This window comes from Ictidomys tridecemlineatus, chromosome 6 (assembly GCF_052094955.1).
Source record: "Ictidomys tridecemlineatus isolate mIctTri1 chromosome 6, mIctTri1.hap1, whole genome shotgun sequence".
NCBI lineage: Eukaryota > Metazoa > Chordata > Mammalia > Rodentia > Sciuridae > Ictidomys > Ictidomys tridecemlineatus.
The window spans coordinates 176,420,085-176,439,179 of NC_135482.1; the positions used below are offsets into that span (position 1 = coordinate 176,420,085).

Sequence of the window (19,095 nt, forward strand, 5' to 3'; positions counted from 1 at the left end):
AGAGCAGAGTAACTTAATTCTTAACCATTTTCCTTTCCAGTACATGAAAATTTGATGGAAGACATTCTTGATATCTTTAAGCCCTGCCATTTCACATTTCCCTTCCAGAAACATTTCTGTATTGAACACCAAGGGACCTCAATTCTAGTATGGAAACACATGTAATTAGGATGGAAGCCACTAATAGTGGGTTTGTTGGCAGTGAGACCTGTTGCATTTTCTTTCCTTAGCCCCTCCCCCAGATCTTGTGTTTACTTGGTATGTTCTTAGGAATGTCATCCTCAGCACTTGATACTACCAGTCAAATGTTCAGGCCATTCCCTTACAAATGAGAGCAATTCCTAGTGCTCCCTAGGCTTCATAATAGGAAATTTTGGCATGCCAGTTCTGTAGAGCCACGTGGCTGAGCCTTGCTAGAAAAAACACAATTGTATATCAGTAGGCATTTAGTAGAACTACACAAATACTCAAAAATAATCAGAATGAACATAATTTGAATAAGCCACTTGGATACAATCTAAGACTCTGAAAAGTTGATGACTAGGATGGAATTATGAAATCTCAAAATGGTATTGAAGTCCAAAGGCAATAAAATTCACCATATGCTCTCATTTCCCCCAAAAAAGAAGTGTGAAAAACAGTGGATCAAAACTTTATTATTGTTTTGAGGATTTATAAAAATATCCAAGTATATCGTTTTAAAAAATGAGGAAGGGACTTTTTCAGAAGAAATCCCCTTAAGCTGAAAAGCCTTTGAGTTTCTGACATTTTATAACTTTGATAATGATAATTAAATGCCGTTCTGCCTAGAGAGGTAGAGGTAATCTGTTTTGATTTGTATGGTCCTTGCAGTTCTGATACACTTCAATTTTCCCTTATTATTTAAAATATTTATTGTTCTGTCACTTGGAGCCTTTTGCTGAGTTACTCTGGCAGTCATTGTGACTAACTGTGCTATTCAAAATCTGTGGTTTGCTAAAACAGTAAACACCCCTCCCTTCCTTCCTTCCTTCATCAAATATCAATTAATAAGCTATAGTTGAAACAACATGACCTGGGCTTCATGATACTTTCCAGGTCTTTGACTTTGGAAAATTTGCACAAGAATAATGGCTAATATTTAGGTAGATTTTATTCTCTGTGAAGCACCATCCTAAACACTTTACACACGTGAACAGATTTCATCTTCACAACAACCCAATGAAATTGCACTGTCATGTTTTTAATGATGTGTGTGTCTGTATGCATAAGTATTTATATAAAATGAATATTTTTAAAAATTACTTTTTTCATAGCTCAGTTGCAGGTTCATAGCAAAGTCAAGAGGAAGGTACAGAGATATTCCATATACTCACATGCACCAGCACCAACTCCCCATTATCAATGTCCCCCACTAATATGGTATATTTCTTATAACTGGTGAGCCTACATTGAGACAAGTTAATCACCAAAGTTTACATTAGGGTTCACTCTTGGTGATGTACATTCAATGAATTTAGACAAATGCAGAATGACATGTATCCATCATTGTAGTATCATACATATTGTTTCTACTGCCCTAAAAATCCTCTTGTGCTTCACCTAGTCATCTCTTCCCCCAACCTTTATCCTTATCCAGGGCAAACACTGATCTTCTTTTTTACTGTTTCCATAATTTGGCTTTTTCCAGAATTCATATGGTTGGAATCATACAGTATATGTACATTCCAGATTGGCTTCTTTTGTTTAATAATATGCATTTAAGTTTCCTCCATGTCTTTTCATGGCTTGATAGATCTGTTGGTGCTAAATAATATTTTATTGTCTAGATGTACTACAGTTTATTTAACATTCATCTAGTGAAGGACACTTGGTTGCTTCCAAGTCTTCGCAATTATGAATAAATCTGCTAAAAACATATCCATGCACAGGTTTTGTGTATATAAGTTTTCAACTCCTTGGGTTAAATACCAAGGAGCATGATTGCTGGATTATAAGAGTATGTCTAGTTTTGTAAGAAATTACAAACTGTCCTTCAAAGTAGCTGGACCATTTTACCTTCCCATTAGCAGTAACAGTTTAGATTTTGGCTATTCTACATACATATGTAATGGTATCTCATTGCATTTCCCTGATGACATGATATGAACACCTTTTCATATGCTAATTTGCCATCAATACATCTTCTTTGGTAAAATGTTTGTTAAGATCTTTGGCCTATTTTTAAATATGTTTATTTTCTTATTGTTGAGTTTTAAGGGTTCTTTGTATATTTAGAATAACTGTCAGCTGTCTTTTGCAAATATTTTCTCCCAATCTGTGGCTTGCCTTCTTATTCTCTTGCTATTGTGTTTGATGGAGCAAAAGCTTTTGATTTTAATGAGTCCCTCTTATCAATTCATTCTTTCATGGATTATGACTTTGATGTTTTACCTAAAAACTAATTGCCATACCTATGGTTATCTAATTTTTCTCCTATGTTCTGGGAGTTGTATAATTTTGCATTTTATATCTAGGTCTAGGATCCTTTTTGAGTTAATTTTTAAGAAGAGTGTAAAGTCTGTGCCTATGGGGTTTTGTTTGTTTGTTTTGTTTGCACATGGATGTCCCATTGTTCTAGCATCGTTTGTTGAAAATACTATTTTTGCCCGTTGATTTGCCTTTGTTCCTTTGTCAAAAATTAGTTGACTGTATTTATGTGGATCTATCCTATTTCACTGATCTATTTGTCTATTTTTTTTTTCTGATACCACACTGTAGTGATTACTGTAGCTTTATAGTTAGTCTTGAATCGAACTAAATTTTAGTTAGTCCTCCAACTTTGTTCTCTTTAGATAATGTGTTGGCTATGCTGGGTCTCTTGATTCCTCATATAAACTTTAAAATCAGTTTGTCAATAGCCACAAAATAATCTCTGAGATTTTAACTGAGATTGCATGGAATCTAAAAATTGAACTGCGAAGAGCTGACATTTGATAATATTGAGTCTTCTTATGTATGAACCTGGACCATCCCTCCATCTATTTAACTTTTTGGTTTTACTCCTATTAGTTTCCTATATTCCTCATACATATAGATTCTTGATATATATTTTATTAGGTTTGTGCCTAAGTATTTCATTTGGTGAATGCTAAAGTAAATAGTATTGTTTTTAATTTCAAACTCTTTTTCATTGTTGTTTAATAGGAAAGCAGCTGACTTTATTATTAACATTGATTGTACAGATTACCAGAACACATTGTGTTATTTCCATACATGCATACATTGTGCACTGATCATGTTCATCCACCCTCCTTCTATCCTCAAGCCCCTCTCCCTTCCTTCTCCTCCCCCGGCACACCTCCCAGTCCCTAGAAGTCATAATTTCTCTTTTCCACCCTTCCAGCATTTGACTTTTTTATATTAACTCTGTATCCTGAAACCTTATTATATTCACATATTATATCCAGAAATTTTTGTTACTTTTTTTTTTAGATTTTCTATACAGATGATCATGTCATCTGCAAACAAAAACATTTTTCCTTTCCTATCTTCCTACTTTTATTTCCTTTTCTTATCTTACTATATAGGACTTCCAATATGATGTTGAAAAGGAGTAGAGAGGGGAGATCCTTGCCTTGTTCCTCACCTTAATGGGAAGCATTACCATATTCATCTGTTTCACAGAAGGTTAAGTAACTTGCCTAAGGTCATATTAACTAAAAACTTTATCACTTTCTCTCACCACAGAGAAAGTGACAAAGTTTTTGCCCTTAACCACCTCTCATAGTCAGGAGTTCATATATATAAAACATTTGGAACTGTTTGGTGTCTAATGCTCACTATACGTGTTTATTACTATTACTGTTATTAGCATCTTTTGAGGCTTGTTTTCTTCATCTGTAAAATGAGGTTAGGATCACTACCAGAAAGTTGTTAGGAGACCCTCAGCTTTCAAGAAGCTTATAATTTGATAGCAGAGCATTATGGGAAAAGAGCAGTACAAGTGGTTGCTCTCCTGGGAAACTCCCTACCTGGTTCCACTCCTCCCCACAGGTCTTCTATATCAACTGGCTCCTACTCATTTTTCAGACCTGAAATTAAACAGCAGCCTTTCTGGAAGCTACCCCAGGCTCCTCCAAATAGGAGGGGTGCTTCTGCTGACCGTCTCCTTTCACACAGAACTCATCTCTCACCAGCTTTGCTTGGATCAGAATTCAGTCTATTTTGCTTACCATGATAGCCCCAGGACTCAGCACAGGGTCTGGCACATAGAACCATTAAATGTTTGTTAAGTGAGAGAAAGGAACATGGGATTTTAAGTTTATATTAGTTTTGCCTGGCTTCCTTGACTTTGAAGAGGAAATTGAGGGAACAGTGAGAAAATGACCCCAATCTGGAAGCCAAAACTCTGGAAGGCCGAAAAAATGTCCAACAGACTAGAACAGTGAACTGTGATTAGCAAAATGCAATTCGACAGGAATAGATATAAAGGCCTATATTTGGCTGGCAAAACTCACTAACTCTCCTTGTTCTATGTGGGGTAACTTGTGGCCTAGACAGTACACCTGTGAAAGATTTCAGGCTTTCAGATGACTCAGCATTCATGGAGAGAATGAATCCAACTGTGGGATGCATTAATAAACATATAGTGTCCAGAATAAAGGTGGTACCAATATAATTGTTTAGTTTACACCTAAAGAGAAACACTGAACATAGGATTTCCAAAGCAAATTATTTAACCTCTTTATATTACATCATCTGTAAAATGGGTACCTGCCTCATAGGTTATGGGCATTAAATAATTTCACAAGTTTATTTTCATGGCAAGGAATGACTGAAGGGATTGAAATGTTTAATCTAAAAAAGTAAAGAAGTGGGTGTAAAAATAGGAGATGGGAGTGTGATGGTCTCCTTCCAAGTGAAAAAGAGATTAAACTTTATCCTTATGATCCTGGGCGGCAGAACAATTCTCTAAGAACAAAAGAAGTCAAGAAGGCAGCTTGACATGAGGAAACAACACCTAAAGCTATCTAAACATGGAATGAACTGTCTTAGGAAAGAGGGAGTCCCCAAAGTATGCAGAAAATTTAGCACAGGAAAGGTGCTTGCTTAGTGGGACTGGATGAGATGATGTCTTAGAACCTTTCCATGTTGGGATTCTTTAAGTACTCAGTGTATGTCAATATTATTTACTGATTTCTGGCTCAGGTTCATTTCAAAACAATCCAATGAGATAAACTCTCTCATCAGTCTTTTTCAAAAAGTTAGAGGCATTCGATATGATGTTCAAGGTTGCATACTTCATAAATTATCTAATCAAGCTTTGGGCCCAGGACTGGTTGCCTGTGAAGCCCCTGGTCTCCAATCTGCCTTGCCTGGGCTTCCACCCCAACTTCCTTGCACTTTCATGTGCAGTACAGGATTGCAAACTGAAAGTAGGCATGTCAGATTCAGGCCAGACTGGCAGGCACAGCACAATTGGCTGCCAATACTTAAAATTGGAAGAGTTAAGAATCTGATTCCCTACTTATTTTACGAACTGGAAACTCTAGCCACATTGGCCCGTATTCCCACTTGGCAATAAATGACTGTAGTGAGCAAGAGCTCCCCTTTTCAGACCTACTCCTCACATACTAAACTGCCACCAATACCAATCCTACTGTCTTCCCTCCAGTTCCTCCACTCATTTTCCTTCTTTGCCTGGCCCCAGAGGGACATCAGTATAGAATACTCCATACCTAGTGTGAACTTTTCAAATGAGTTCAAACAAATCATGTTTGGGGAACAGAACAGTACCTGTCCTATGTTCTAGATGAGGAAGCTGAGGCCCAGAGAGTCCCCCGGTGGCAGAGGTCATCAGCATAGCACCTCCATGAACTCTGGCTCCCAACTTCCCCTATTATGAGCAGGAAGTAGGGCTGTCCTGATGGAATTCATGGAGGTTCTTCTCCAGGAGACCCAGTGTCCCAACGAGAGACTGACAAAACCTCCCCTGCCCTTGAGAGAGGAGGTCCTCTCTAATCTCCATGAACCAACCAGGGCTGGTGCTCATTTGGCTGTTAGTTCTGAGGTGATCATCACAAAAGTCTCTCCTAGAGGCCCCAAAACCTTAGAGCAGAGAGCTAAGAAGGGATCCTGTGACTCAAGCTCAGTTCAAATCTTGGAACTTATCAGTCTATTTTTTCACATTGCTAGGTTCCGTCAGGAAGTTTCATGTTACCTCTGTCTTGGGGCCATCACTTCTCTCCCACTAGGTGTGGACAATTGGAGGTGTAATTGTTCCCAAGATATTCAGGAAGAGCAGGGTCAGATTTTGGTGTGGTGGATATAGTCTGGTCCAGGATTAGGAAACCCAAATTCAGGTTTGGCTTAGCCATCGCTAGTCTTCCTGTGCTGTGGAAGGTCTCTCCTCTCTGGTACTCAGCATCCTCATGAGATGCAGTCTTCAGACATCCTAAAAGTCCCTTATTCTTATTTTATGACTCAGAGGAATCATAGAACTTGGAACATGACCAAAAATCTTGCCAGTAGAAGAGTTATAGCAGTTTATTACAGATGCTTGTTTTTCCTTTCCTTCCTCCTTTATTTGTTTCATTTTCCTTCCTCCCTTTCTTTTTCATTCTTTCCTTCCTCACTCTCCTTTCTTCCTCTCCTCTCCTCTCTCTAATGCCTAAACTGACGAAGTTGGAAGATCTGACTGAGGTCAGTCATCTGGAGAGAAGGACACAGAAATCTACCAACTGCGGTTCGTGTGAATACCTGAGGGGCACAGAAAACCAGGGACTTTCTTGACCTGACAGTTTATCAAGCTTACCATCTATCCAGCATTTCACTCTCACTAAAACCTTCAAGTGACCTAGAGTTTAGCTATAAATTTTAAAAATGATGTCCCTATCCCTCTTTAAGGCAAAATTTACTATTTACTTTTTCCTCTAATCAATATGAACAATCCTGGTGGGGGGCGTTGTGCAGGTGTTGCCTATGCAGCTAGACCATAAGAACCTTGAGTCCCTGGCCTGGGCCTGATGCACACTGCCAGGTACATAATACATTCTAATTGCCCCCCCCTTTTTCCCCTGCCTGTCTCATCTGATGTCCTTTCCATAAACATCTGTTGATTGTGTGCTATGTGGGGTAGGGTGATAGATTATCCTGATCCCCTGAAGCTAGAGCCCCCTTCCAAGGGGCAAATTCATAGAGGCAGGAAAGAGTCTGAGGCATCATCCTCGTTCTTTTCTCTCTTGACCCTTCCCTTTTCTCCTGCTAGTCCATCCACTGTGATAAGCAAGGCAATAAGGCTTCTAAGCAAAAATCACATCAGAAGAAAGGTAGTAAGTAAAGAGCTTTGTTATCTTTGTTGCTTCTTATTTTGTGGTACACATATAAATCTGTTTTTTAAATATTTTAGGATAGCAACTTGAATCTAAAACACAATGGCCTTTCTCTGTTTACCTTGCTCTAACAGAAATATTTTTGTATGGTCTCAGTGGCAGAAATGGGCAATTAATATTCCTTGGTCACTACTTTTGAATCTGGGTATTGATCCACCAGTAGTGATGACAATTGTTATGTGATACTCATTTAGATGACCAGGATAAATTACCAGAAAATACTGAATTGCATGTTCCATGTGGAGTGAACTACTCAGAAGAACCCATAAAGTGAAGAGTTGTCATGGCAGATATCCAGAAGTTATTCCAGCTCAGAAAACAGTAGGTCACTATTTCTAAGAAAGAGCCCAAAGTTTTGTTTTCTTTTGAAATAAGTTTGCATTGGGATGTAATTCACATACCATACAATTCATCTATTTAAAATGTAAATTCAGTGGTTTTTAGCATATTAACAGATACATGCAACCAGCAATTTCACAATATTTCATTATCACAAAAACTCTTTGACTCTCACTCAGTGTCACCTCCACTGCCATGGTCCTCCAGCCCTGAGCAACTGCTAATTTCCTCTCAGTTCCTATAGATTTGTCTCTTCTGGACATTTTACGTAAGTAGAATCATACAATATATGGTCTTCCGTGACTGGCTTCTTTTTACTCAGCATATTTTTGAATCATCTGTTATACTGTGTATCAGTCCTTCACTTCTTTCTATTGTTGAATAATAGTCTACTATATAGATAAGCTCATTTTAGCTATCTGTTTATTAGTTGAATGACATTTGGGATGTTTCCACTTTTTGACTTTTTAAAATAATGTTTTAATAAACGTTGCATGCAAGCTTTTGTGTCGACGTAAGTTTTCATTTTCTTGTATAACCAGGAGTGGACCTGCTGGGTCATATGGTAACCCTATGTTTATTTGAAGAACTGCCAGATTGTTTTCCAATGTGTTTGCACCATCAGCAATGGATGAAGGCTCTGATTTATCTATGCCCTTGCCAACACATGTCACTGTATCTTTTTTTTTTTTTCGACCCCCACTTTTGTGGGTATGAAGTGTAATCTCACTATGGTTCTCATTAGTATTTTCCTAGTGGCTCATGATGTTGGACATCTTTTTATGGGTTTATTGATCCTTTGATTTTGTCTCTGGAAAAACGTCTGTTCAGATCCCTTTCCCACTTTTAAATTGTGTTATTTGTTTTTATTATCAAGTTGCAAGAAGTCTTAAATTATTACTACTTTATATATGTTGTAAATACATTTATATATTCTAGAGATATGAAACACGTCTAGATTTATATATTCTAAATATAGCTATTATACAACTATATTTTTAAAATATATATGGGTATATATAAATATTTTCTTCATTCTTGATATAAGCACCCTAGCAGATACATAATTTGCAAATTATTGTCTCCTATTCTTTGGGCTATCTTTTCAATTTCTGGATAATAGCACACAAGTTTCTAATTTTGATAAAGTCCAATTTGTCATTTTTTTTCTTTTATTGTTTATAGTTTTGATATCATAGGATAATTTAACTCTGATTCCTTTTAAGAGATTTAGAGTTACCTCTCACAGTTAAGTCTTTGATATATTTCTGGTTAATATTTATATATGGTGTTGTATAAAAGTCCAACTCCATTTTTGCATGTGGAGTTGTTCTAGCAACATTTATTGAAAAGATTATGTTTTTCCCATTGAATGGTCTTGTTGGAAATCAGTTGACCTGGGTTTATTTCTGGACTCTCAGTTCTATCCCATTGTTCTCTAAATCTGTCTTGATAACTGTTGCTTATAGTTTTATTTATTTGTTATTTGTTAGTTTTTGGTACTGGGGACTGAACTCAAGGGTTCTTTACCAGTAAACTACAACCCCAGAACTTTTTTCAGACAGGGTTATTAGTAATACCAGGGTATCACAAGAAATCAAAAACATGCTCAGAAGTGGGTCAGTAAAGCAAACTTTACTTCTGTGAGAAGGGTGTACTACCAAAACTTGGCTAGCAAGTGCTTTGGGGAGGTAGTTCCACCTGCTTTTATCACTAATGCAGTGCTTCCCCTTACCCTGATAGGAGGAGCTCAGGGTTACAATCTACATGATTAGCTAATTTTAAAATTGGGGCAGACAAAGGGAAAGGGTATACTTAAAAATGGTTACTTGGATCTTTACATCCCAATTAAAGTTAAATACTATTTCTGAAAATGGACCCTCTAACTTTCTGTTTCTCGAAAGGTCTTGCTGAGTTGTTTAGGGCCTATGTTGCTAAGGCTGACTTGAAACTTGTGATCTTCCTGCCTTAGTCTCTCAAGTACCACCATGCCTGGTGTTATTGTTTATAGTTTTAGTTTAGAAACTGAGATATATTGAGTTCTCCAATTTTATTATTCTTTTCCCAGATTATTTTGTCTATTCTGGTCTCTGGCAATCATCTAGAATTTTAGAATCACTGTCAACTTCTACAAAGAAGTTATTCTGATAAGGATTGCATTGTAGTAGATCACTTTTGCAAGTACTGACATCTTAACAATATTGTCTTCCAAACCACAAACGTGGGACATTATCCCAATTATTTACATCTTCTTTAATTTCTTTCTACAATGCTTTCCAAAGTGTTAACTTTGCACTTCTTTTGTTTAGTACTAAGAACTTTATTCTTTTTGATGCTGTTGAAAACAGAATTGTTTTTATAAATTCATTTCCAAATTGTTCATTGCAAGTTATAGAAATATGATTCATTTTTATATATTTATCTTGTATCTTGTAATCTTAGGATTTTCTTTATATAAGACCATGTTATCCAAAAATAGAGACTGTTTTCCAAAGCATATCAGATTAGGCCCTGACTTCCTTAATAAGACTTCTATAATGCAAGAATTAAAATCAAGAATCAATAAACAAGATGGATTCAAACGAAAAAGCTTCTTATCAGCAAAAGAAATAATCAGTGAGGTGAACAGAGAGCCTACATTTTGGGAGCAAATTTTTACCTCATGCACATCAGATAGAGTACTAATATCTAGAGAACATAAAGAAGCAAAAAATCTAACACTAAAAAACAAAAACCCAATCAATAAATGGGCCAAGGAACTGAACAAAAAACTTCTCAGAAGATGATATACAATCAATCAACAAATTTATGAAAAAATGTTCAACATCTCTAGCAATTAGAGAAATGGAAATCAAAACTACTCTAAGATTTCATCTCACTCCAGTCAGAATGGCAGCTATTAAGAATACAATCAATAAGTGTTGGTGAGGATGAGGGGGAAAAGGTACACTCATACATTGCTGGTGGGACTGCAAATTGGTGCAGTCAATATGGAAGGCAGTATGGAGATTCCTTGGAAAACTGGGAATGGAACCACCATTTGACCCAGTTATCCCACTCCTCAGTCTATACCCAAAGGACTTAAAAAACAGCATACTACAGGAATACAGTCACATCAATGTTTATTGCAGCATAATTCACAATAGCTAAACTGTGGAACCAACCTAGATGCTCTTCAGTAATGAATGGATAAAGAAAATGGGTTACATATACACAATGGAATATTATTCAGCATTAAAAGATAATAAAATTTTGGTATTTGCAGGTAAATGGATGGAGTTGGAGAATATAATGCTAAGTCAAGTTAGCCAATCACAAAAAAACAAATGCCGAATGTTTTTTCTGATTTAAGGACGCTGATTCATAACGGGGTTGGGGGTGGGTATGGGAGGATTAGATGAACTCTAGATAGGGGAAAGGAGAGGGATGGGAAGGGAAGGGAGCGGGCATGAGGGTAGGAAAGACAGTGGAATGAGATGGACATCATTACCCTAAATATATGAAGACACAAATGTACACTTTGTGTAAAACCAGATATGAAAAATTGTGCTCTATATGTATACTATGAATTGTAATACATTCTGCTGTCATATATAACAAATTAAAAATTTTTTAAAATCCAGCTGATTTCATGATTAAAACATGCAGCAAAGTAGGAACAGAATAGAACTTTCTCAAACTGATAAATTACACTTAAAAAACAAAATAAAAACAGAAAACAAAACCCCACAGCTAATACCATACTTAACAGTGAAATACTGAATGTTTTTTCCCTAATATCAGGAACAAGACAGGATTTTTCATCTCCATCAGTTCTACTGTACTAGAGGGTCTAGCCGTGGCAGTTAGACAAGAAAAAGAAGTAAAGGTATCAGGATTGGAAAGATTTGGGCCCTACTTTTTCTTCTAAGAGGAGCAGTATCTCTGGTTTAATTCCTAGGCCCCTGATCCACTTTGAGTTTTGAGTTTTATGCATGGTGAGAGGTGTTTAATTTCATTTTGTTGCATAGGCTATCTTTTCTCCAATGTATGTTTTTGGAGACTTTGTCTAATATAAGATAACTGTAGTTATGTGAGTTTGATCAGTTAGATTTTATAAAATACTTTCTATACCTATTGTGATAATCATGTGGTTTTTGGATTTTGCTCTATTGATAATGGTATATTAATTACATTGATTGCTATTGAGATGTCAAACCAATCTTCTTGTATTCCTGGGACAAATTCCCCTTGGTCACTGTACATAATGCTTTTTACATGTTCCTGGATTTAATTTACTACTTTGTTGTTCTTGTTGTTCCTATATCCATATACTACTCTGTAGTTTTCTTGTAATGTCTTTTTAGTTTTGGTATCAGTAATTCTGGCCTCATGGAATGAATTCAGAAATTCTCCTTACTCTTTCTACTTTTTGGAATGATTTGTGAAAAATTAGTATTATCTCTTTCAGTTTGGTAGAATTCACTTGCCATTTGGGCCTCAGCTTTACCCTGTGAGCAGTTTTTTGTTTTGTTTTGAAATTACAAATTTGATCTCCTATTATAGGTCTGATTGGGTTGTCTATTTCTTACTGAATTAGTTACAGTAGTTTGTGTCTTTCTAGGAATTTATCCACTTCATCTGTTATATAATTTATTGGTATACAATTATATTACTTTATAATACTTTTTGCTTTAGTAATGTCAGTAGTAATATCCACTGTTTCACTTCTGATTCTAGTAATTCACGTCTTCCCTCTTTTTTTTCTTGGCTTATCTGACAACTTTGTCACTTTTGTTTGTTTCCAAAGAATTAGCTTTTTGTTTACTGTTTTTCTCTATTATTATTTTTTTCTTTAGTTTCTACTCTAACATATCATTTTCTCCCTTTTCCTTGCTTTAGACTTAGTATGCTATTCTTACCAACATCCGAAGGTAAAAGGTTAGATTATTGATTTGAGATCTTTCTTCTTTTTTAATAGAGACATTTGCATGTGAATTTCTCTCTAATTACCGTTTAGCTTCATCCCAAAAGTTTTGCCATGTTGTTTTCATTTTCATTCATTTCAAAGCATTTTCTAATTTCCCTTGAGATTTCTTCTTTGACCACTAGTTATTTGTTATTTAATTTCTACATTTTTGAGAGTTTCCCGAGTTTCTTCCTGTTATTTTTTTCTAATTTAATTCCACTATAGACACACAACATACTTTGTTATTATTTATCCTTTAAAATTTATTACATTTGTTTTATGACCTAGCATATGCTATGTCCCTGAGAATGTTTCATGTGTACTTGAGAAAAGTGTATACTGCTGTGATGGGAAGACTATTCTAGAGATCATTGTCAGGTATAGTTGGTTGACAGTATTATTCAAATTATCTATTCCCTTTTGATTTCCTGTCTTGTCATTCTATTCATTATTGAAAGAGGGTACTGTAATCTCCATTTTTATTGTTGAACTGTCTATTTCTTCCTTCAACTCTCTTTCTGTTTTTGCTTCATGTAGTTTTGATGTTCTGTTGTTAGGTATGTATGTTTTTAATTGTTATATATTCCTCATGGATTGACCCCCTTATTCTTATTAAATTTTCTTTTTTATCTCTACTAACATTTTAAAGTCTATTTTGCCTGATGTTAGTATAGCGACTATAGCTTTGTTGCAATTGCTTCAAAACTCTGTTTGGAATTGTCAAGAGTTTTGATGGACAGTATGAGTCAGTATAGAACTTGCCTCTCTTCTCTTTTCCTTTTTTTTGGGGGGGCGCTTATGTTTCAAATGAAATATTTCACTAATTGACAACATGCCCTTGAGTATTAGGGATGATCCATTGCATAAAGATAGAACTGTCTAGATGGAACTGTCTTCATGGGACTGGTTAATGAGTTTTTATCCTCTCCATATCATCCTCAGTAAATGAAATAATATTCATCCTCAATAAATGAAATAATATTCACCCTCAATAAATGAAATAGTTTGTGTCTTTCTAGGAATTTACACATCTTTCTTAAAGTAACTAAGAATTCTCATGACTAGGACTTGGAGGTAAGGAAATTGAAAATTAAGGGAAAGGAAATCTGGGAAAAGTTTATAAAGATCATAAAAATGTAAATGTGCTAGAAAATAAGATATTTACTCTTGAACCCTTCTGAGTCAAAAATATCCTTAAATTTCAGGAGTCATTCATGTGCTCTGAACCCAGCAGTATTCCCAGGTGATGCCAATAGGAAACAGAGTAGAATAAGGATGGCATGCTGGGGCCCTGATGCTTCTTAATGTGCCCATGACTGCAGATTTCAAAAGGAAAAAACACATTTTAAAAATAGACATAATTCCATTCTGAGCAAGGGTCCCTGTTTGATCTTTCCCTGTGTCCAAGCACACTTCTTGTCCTGAAGGATAAGTGACAGTCCAGATACTCCCATTGGGTGAAAAAACCTCATATTCTATGCCAGTTTCCTGTTACTGCTTTGAGCTCTAAGAGTTCAGAGAGGTGAGGGCAGTGTGACCTTTACCTAGCTGTGTGTTGGCATGCATCCCTGGTGACAGTGTGTCTGAGCTGCCAGTATACTGGCAATCTTTGGAGCAGGTCTTCCTCACTCTTTTAACAACCAGCCAATTTGGTCTCAGGAAACCACTCTGCAGTTGTAGCTGGGTTCAAAAGTCATTTTTAATTTGTGACAAAAACAAATGTGCCCTACGGGAGTAGTAAGTGGTTTTACTGGTGATATTAATGGAACCATGACCTCTTCTGTATCTATAGTCCTACAAAACAAAATATGTTTGTATTATGTCAGACAAGTTCTTTCTTAGCCCTTCCTTGAAGCAACTGCAGAGGAAGTATACTATTAATAAGCCAGAGAGTAGTGGTGTGTGTGTGTGTGTGTGTGTGTGTGTGTGTGTGTGTGTGTGTGTGTGTGTGTGAGTCTACAGTCATAAGCTCATCTACAAACCCAGTGGATTTATAATGACACCACTGTCATAAAAATCATGTGGTTTGAACTGTGTTTGAATGAACATAAATCACTGAAGTTCTGACATCTTTGAACAGAACTCTTATGGGCCCAGTGCTGAAACTGAAGTTGGCTTTTATTTTAATTACTTGCTTATTTATTTGCAGTAGTGGGATGAAACCCAGGGGTACTTTACCACCCAGCTCTTTTTATTTTGAGACAGGATCTTCCTAAATTGTCCAAGCTGGATTGTAAATTGAATTTGCGATCCTCCTACCTTAGCTTCCCAAGTAGCTGGGATTACAGGCATGTACCACTTAGACCAGTTTGGGATTGGCTTTTAGAGGCCAACAGCAGTGGTAAAATTTAAGTGTTTAGGGATCCAAAGAGACAAAAGGGAAGAAGAAACTCAAGGCTTATCAAATTAGCCACTCTAATTCTCATTTGGAATTAGCATTTCACTAGCCTAGAAATAACTCTACTGATGTTTACTATTTCCTGTAGGAACTTTTAATGCCAGTGTCCTTTGTTTTTCAACATTTTCATGGTTGTTTAAGGAGACAATAAATTAAATATGAAGGATTTACAGTTTAGTTGAATGAATTAAACCATTTCCTGGTGTTTGTGTTTACCTTGGGAGTCACAAAGGAGACAAAAATGTAGACTCACAGGAGGAAGGAAAGGAATGATCAAATCCCAATAGTTCCTAACTGAATGTCTAGCTCAGCAACTTTATTTAGAGGAAGAATTTAATGCTGATAAGAAACCCTTGCTTCCATTTAATTAACTTTTCCTATATGCATATGTTCTACACACATTGAAAATTCCTAATAAACATACAACTTTATTAATCCTGAGAGTTAATGTCTCATTCTATTATAGAAGACAAAACTAAATCAAATGCAAAAATGTATACATTTTCTTAAGTTAAAACATACTTTATAATTTGTTTTAACTTTAATTGATTACTACTGTAAAATAATACAAAATCATTCTAGAAGAAGGTAGATAAGAAAGTAAATCATGGAGCTACCACCAAAGATAATTATAGTAACATTTTAGTGTATTTGCTTCTAGTCTTTTCTATGCCAGCATGTGTCTGAAGTCAAGGTATTTTCAAGGACAAGCCCATTCTGACACTTGTTGAAAAAAACATCCTGTCTCTTGCTACCCTCTGGTGGTTTCCCTCCAATCCATGGCATTCCTTGGCTTACAGATGTCACATCAGTTCCCATCTTTGTCCTTAGATGGCCATCTTATAAAGGATGCCAGTCATATTAGATTAGGGGCCCACTCTACTTAGCGTACTTAAGTACATTTCAGCAACCCTATTTCCAAATCAGGTTACTTCAGAAGCATGGGGTATGGGGGAATTAGAACTTCAAACATATCTTTTGTTATTGTTCTGGGGGGCACAACTCAACCCCTAACAATCAGTGTGTCCACCATCTGTTCTAAGCAACCACTGTCTGACGACTGTTCTTGTTTTTTCCCCCCGATTCATTCTCCATTCAGCATTAAGAATTTCCTAACTGATTGATCTGAAAGGACCAGTAGGCAGGTGAAAGCCTGGCTGGTTCTTCAGGGTCGAAATGGAGAAAGTTTACTCTGGGCACATAAGGCTGGAGCCAAAGTGGGAGAATCAGAACACAGTGATTACAGAAGAGATGGCTGCCTGAGGGGGATTCCTGAGGGCAAGGGCAAGGCGGACAGTGAGAATGTTTCTAAAAGCATCTGATGTTCACTCTGGTTGGAGGTGTGGGGGGGGGGCGGGGGGAATGATTTATAGGATCGCTAAACAGGAGGTTTGAATCCTCTTTGCCTCTGAGATGGGCCAAATGCCACACTTAAAAGGAAGAATTTTGGTAAAAATTTGAAGTCTTCCAGACCTCTCTGCAGGGACTTGCATATATTTTGCTCTTAGTAGATAAGAAGTACATACTAAAGAAACAGATCTAATATGCATACGAAATAAATGCAGTTTTCAACACTGTTTCTCACACTTTGTACCCTCCCCCTAAGCAGCTCAGATTTTCTTATTCATTATTCATTACCAAGAAAGGTCTAGAAAATCTTTAAATCATGCTTCTATCATCCAATGATAATCCTCTAATCAATTACACTTCTGCATCATCTCTAACTCCAAAGGGAATTAACTTTCCACACTGCACCTGTGGCTTTGAGTTGTCACAAAGGCTCTGGAGGGTGCTTCCTGGAGAACTTAGCATAGCTGTGGTAAGAACAGTCTCCTTTCTCTCTCACTGCACTTCTATAGCTCTACCCACAGCAGTCCCCCATATCTCACTTGCATATTAGGATATCAGAGCAATCCAATTGAAAGCCAACAACTGAATAAAAAATTTGGTTATATTAGGCAAACTTTCATTTTCTGGGCAGAAACATAGAAGTCCAAATTCAGAGACAAAAGAGTATGAATTTAGGAATTACTTTAAGGGGAGTATGGTATATCCTTGGCTGTGTGTTGAGAACCTCACCAACTACCGTGTCTACATGTTTCTATTTCAATCACTTTTATGTTTTTTTTTTTTAAACTGTGGGGTGTTTTTTTTTTTTCCAGATATAGGTAGACCTTTCATAGAGATGTACAGTGAAATACCTAAAGTTGTATATATGAAGGAAGGAAGGCAGCTTGTCATTCCCTGCCGGGTTACATCGCCTAACATCACTGTTACCCTAAAAAAGGTAAAACTGGGCAATGCTACTTTCAAGAGTGTTTTTATTGCATATGAGTATAATAAAGTTTTAATCATTTTGTCTCTCTGAAACAATTTTCTTAGATATTTGGGCTTCTCAGTTGACTTATCTATAGTATCCTTTTACTACAAAATACTATTAGTTATACCTGTACATGCTTTTAATTTTTAAGTAGGATAAAATAATAATTCCTTAAGCACAAATCTACATAAATAATGAAAGAACTAAAATCATGGAGCTTTTAATATATATTCATAAGTCCAAATGTATGCAAATGTGAGAAAAGCCAATTCTATTGCTTGTACAAATTAATAACTTGCCAGTGGTTCATCAAGATCAATGCTGAAGACAGACTGTCATCAGGGTGACTAATTCTCCAGGCATTGACATGCTCTTGCTTCATGCCATGAAGCCATCACCACATTTGGTTTAAAGTTGAGGAGTTCCTGGTGACCAAAAGAAAAGCTTACCTCATGCTGGGTACCCAAATTTAGCCTTTTATAAAAAAAAAAGGGGGGGGGAGAAAAATCCATCCATGGTACTTTTCTTTATATTATGCTGAAAGCTGTAAAAGAGATTTAGAGTGGAATCCAGTAAAGACAAGCTTCAATGTGACATTCTAGCTAATTCATCAGCAATTAGAATTAGGAGTATACTAGAACTACGGACTGGATAAAAACTCCCCAAATGAAAGCTGTACCAAATCTTGAAAGCTTAGAGCTTTTAAGATTAAATCCCCAATGTAGCACCTCACACTGTTCACCACATAGCAGGTACTCCAAAAGTGTTTGGTGGTAGTGGTGGGGAAGTTGAAAGTATTCAAGTTGTGAGTCTCGTATCACCTATTAACTCTGAGTCCTGAAGTGTGATGAGGTATCTCCTTGACTTCTTCCTTTGCAGTCACTTTCCTATATTCCTAACTCAACTTAAGCCCTCAATGTAGTCCATCAAAGTCAGATTTTGGCCTCCATTATATCTGTGTCCTATTGCCAGTGAATATAAAAATCACTGGATATCACACCAGAGAAGTCTAACTCCTCAACTGATCTCAAAAATATTGGGGACTACTGGCCATACTAAGCATTACAGCCAAAATTCTGACTTCCCATTTAGGTATCCCTGCCCAGAAATTTCTTGAGGCTGCTGTCTCCCTGTTTACTTGAGTGTCTCATATGACATCCACCCTTCCTACGGAATGGTTTAATTTGCATAAGAGAAAGGAGAACTAGAGCTACTCAGAGCAGAGGCTGGTGCCACACTACCACTAACCTACTGGCCAACCAAATGACCCAACCTCTGTCCACCTCAGTAACCCCATTTGATGGGTAGGGTGATTACAGTGGTACTGCCTTGCAGGTTGTTAGGAAGACCAAATAAGGCAATATATGGAAAGTATTTAGACCAGTGTCTGACACAAGACATGCCCAATTAAAGGGTCCGCTGCTAGTATTGTTTATTTTTAATTTTAATACTCAATACTTGATTTATTACCAAGTCATGTTTTCAGCTGCATGGCATTACACCTCTTGGTCTAAGATAATAATTGCTACATGATCAACATGTAGGAGAAAACCATGGGGAGCCATGCGTGGTGGCACCTGCCTATAATCCCAGCAACTAAGAGGCTAAGGCAGGAAGACTGCAAGTTGGAGGCCACCCTGGGCAATTTGGTTACAGGAATAGGGAAACTTTGCTCTTTCATGCAGACCCTAATGGAGATGGGTTTCCTGTCACAGGTAGAGCAAAACTAAGTTATTTA

At 36.7% G+C, this 19,095-nt stretch overlaps 1 protein-coding gene and 1 long non-coding RNA gene across 5 annotated transcripts in view; one reads left to right on the forward strand and one right to left on the reverse strand.

Annotated features, from left to right (window-relative positions):
* Flt1 (fms related receptor tyrosine kinase 1) overlaps positions 1 to 19,095 on the forward strand; it is a 177,733-nt gene that overhangs the window by 36,304 nt on the left and 122,334 nt on the right. For all 4 annotated transcript variants that reach the window (XM_078016179.1, XM_078016180.1, XM_078016183.1 and 1 more), the window contains exon 5: positions 17,200 to 17,324. In XM_078016179.1, coding sequence (XP_077872305.1) covers positions 17,200 to 17,324 — 125 coding nt within the window. The remainder of the gene's footprint in view (positions 1 to 17,199; positions 17,325 to 19,095) is intronic.
* Positions 1 to 19,095, reverse strand: part of LOC110598704 (uncharacterized) — a 130,611-nt gene that overhangs the window by 18,150 nt on the left and 93,366 nt on the right. The gene's annotated exons all lie outside the window — the stretch shown is intronic.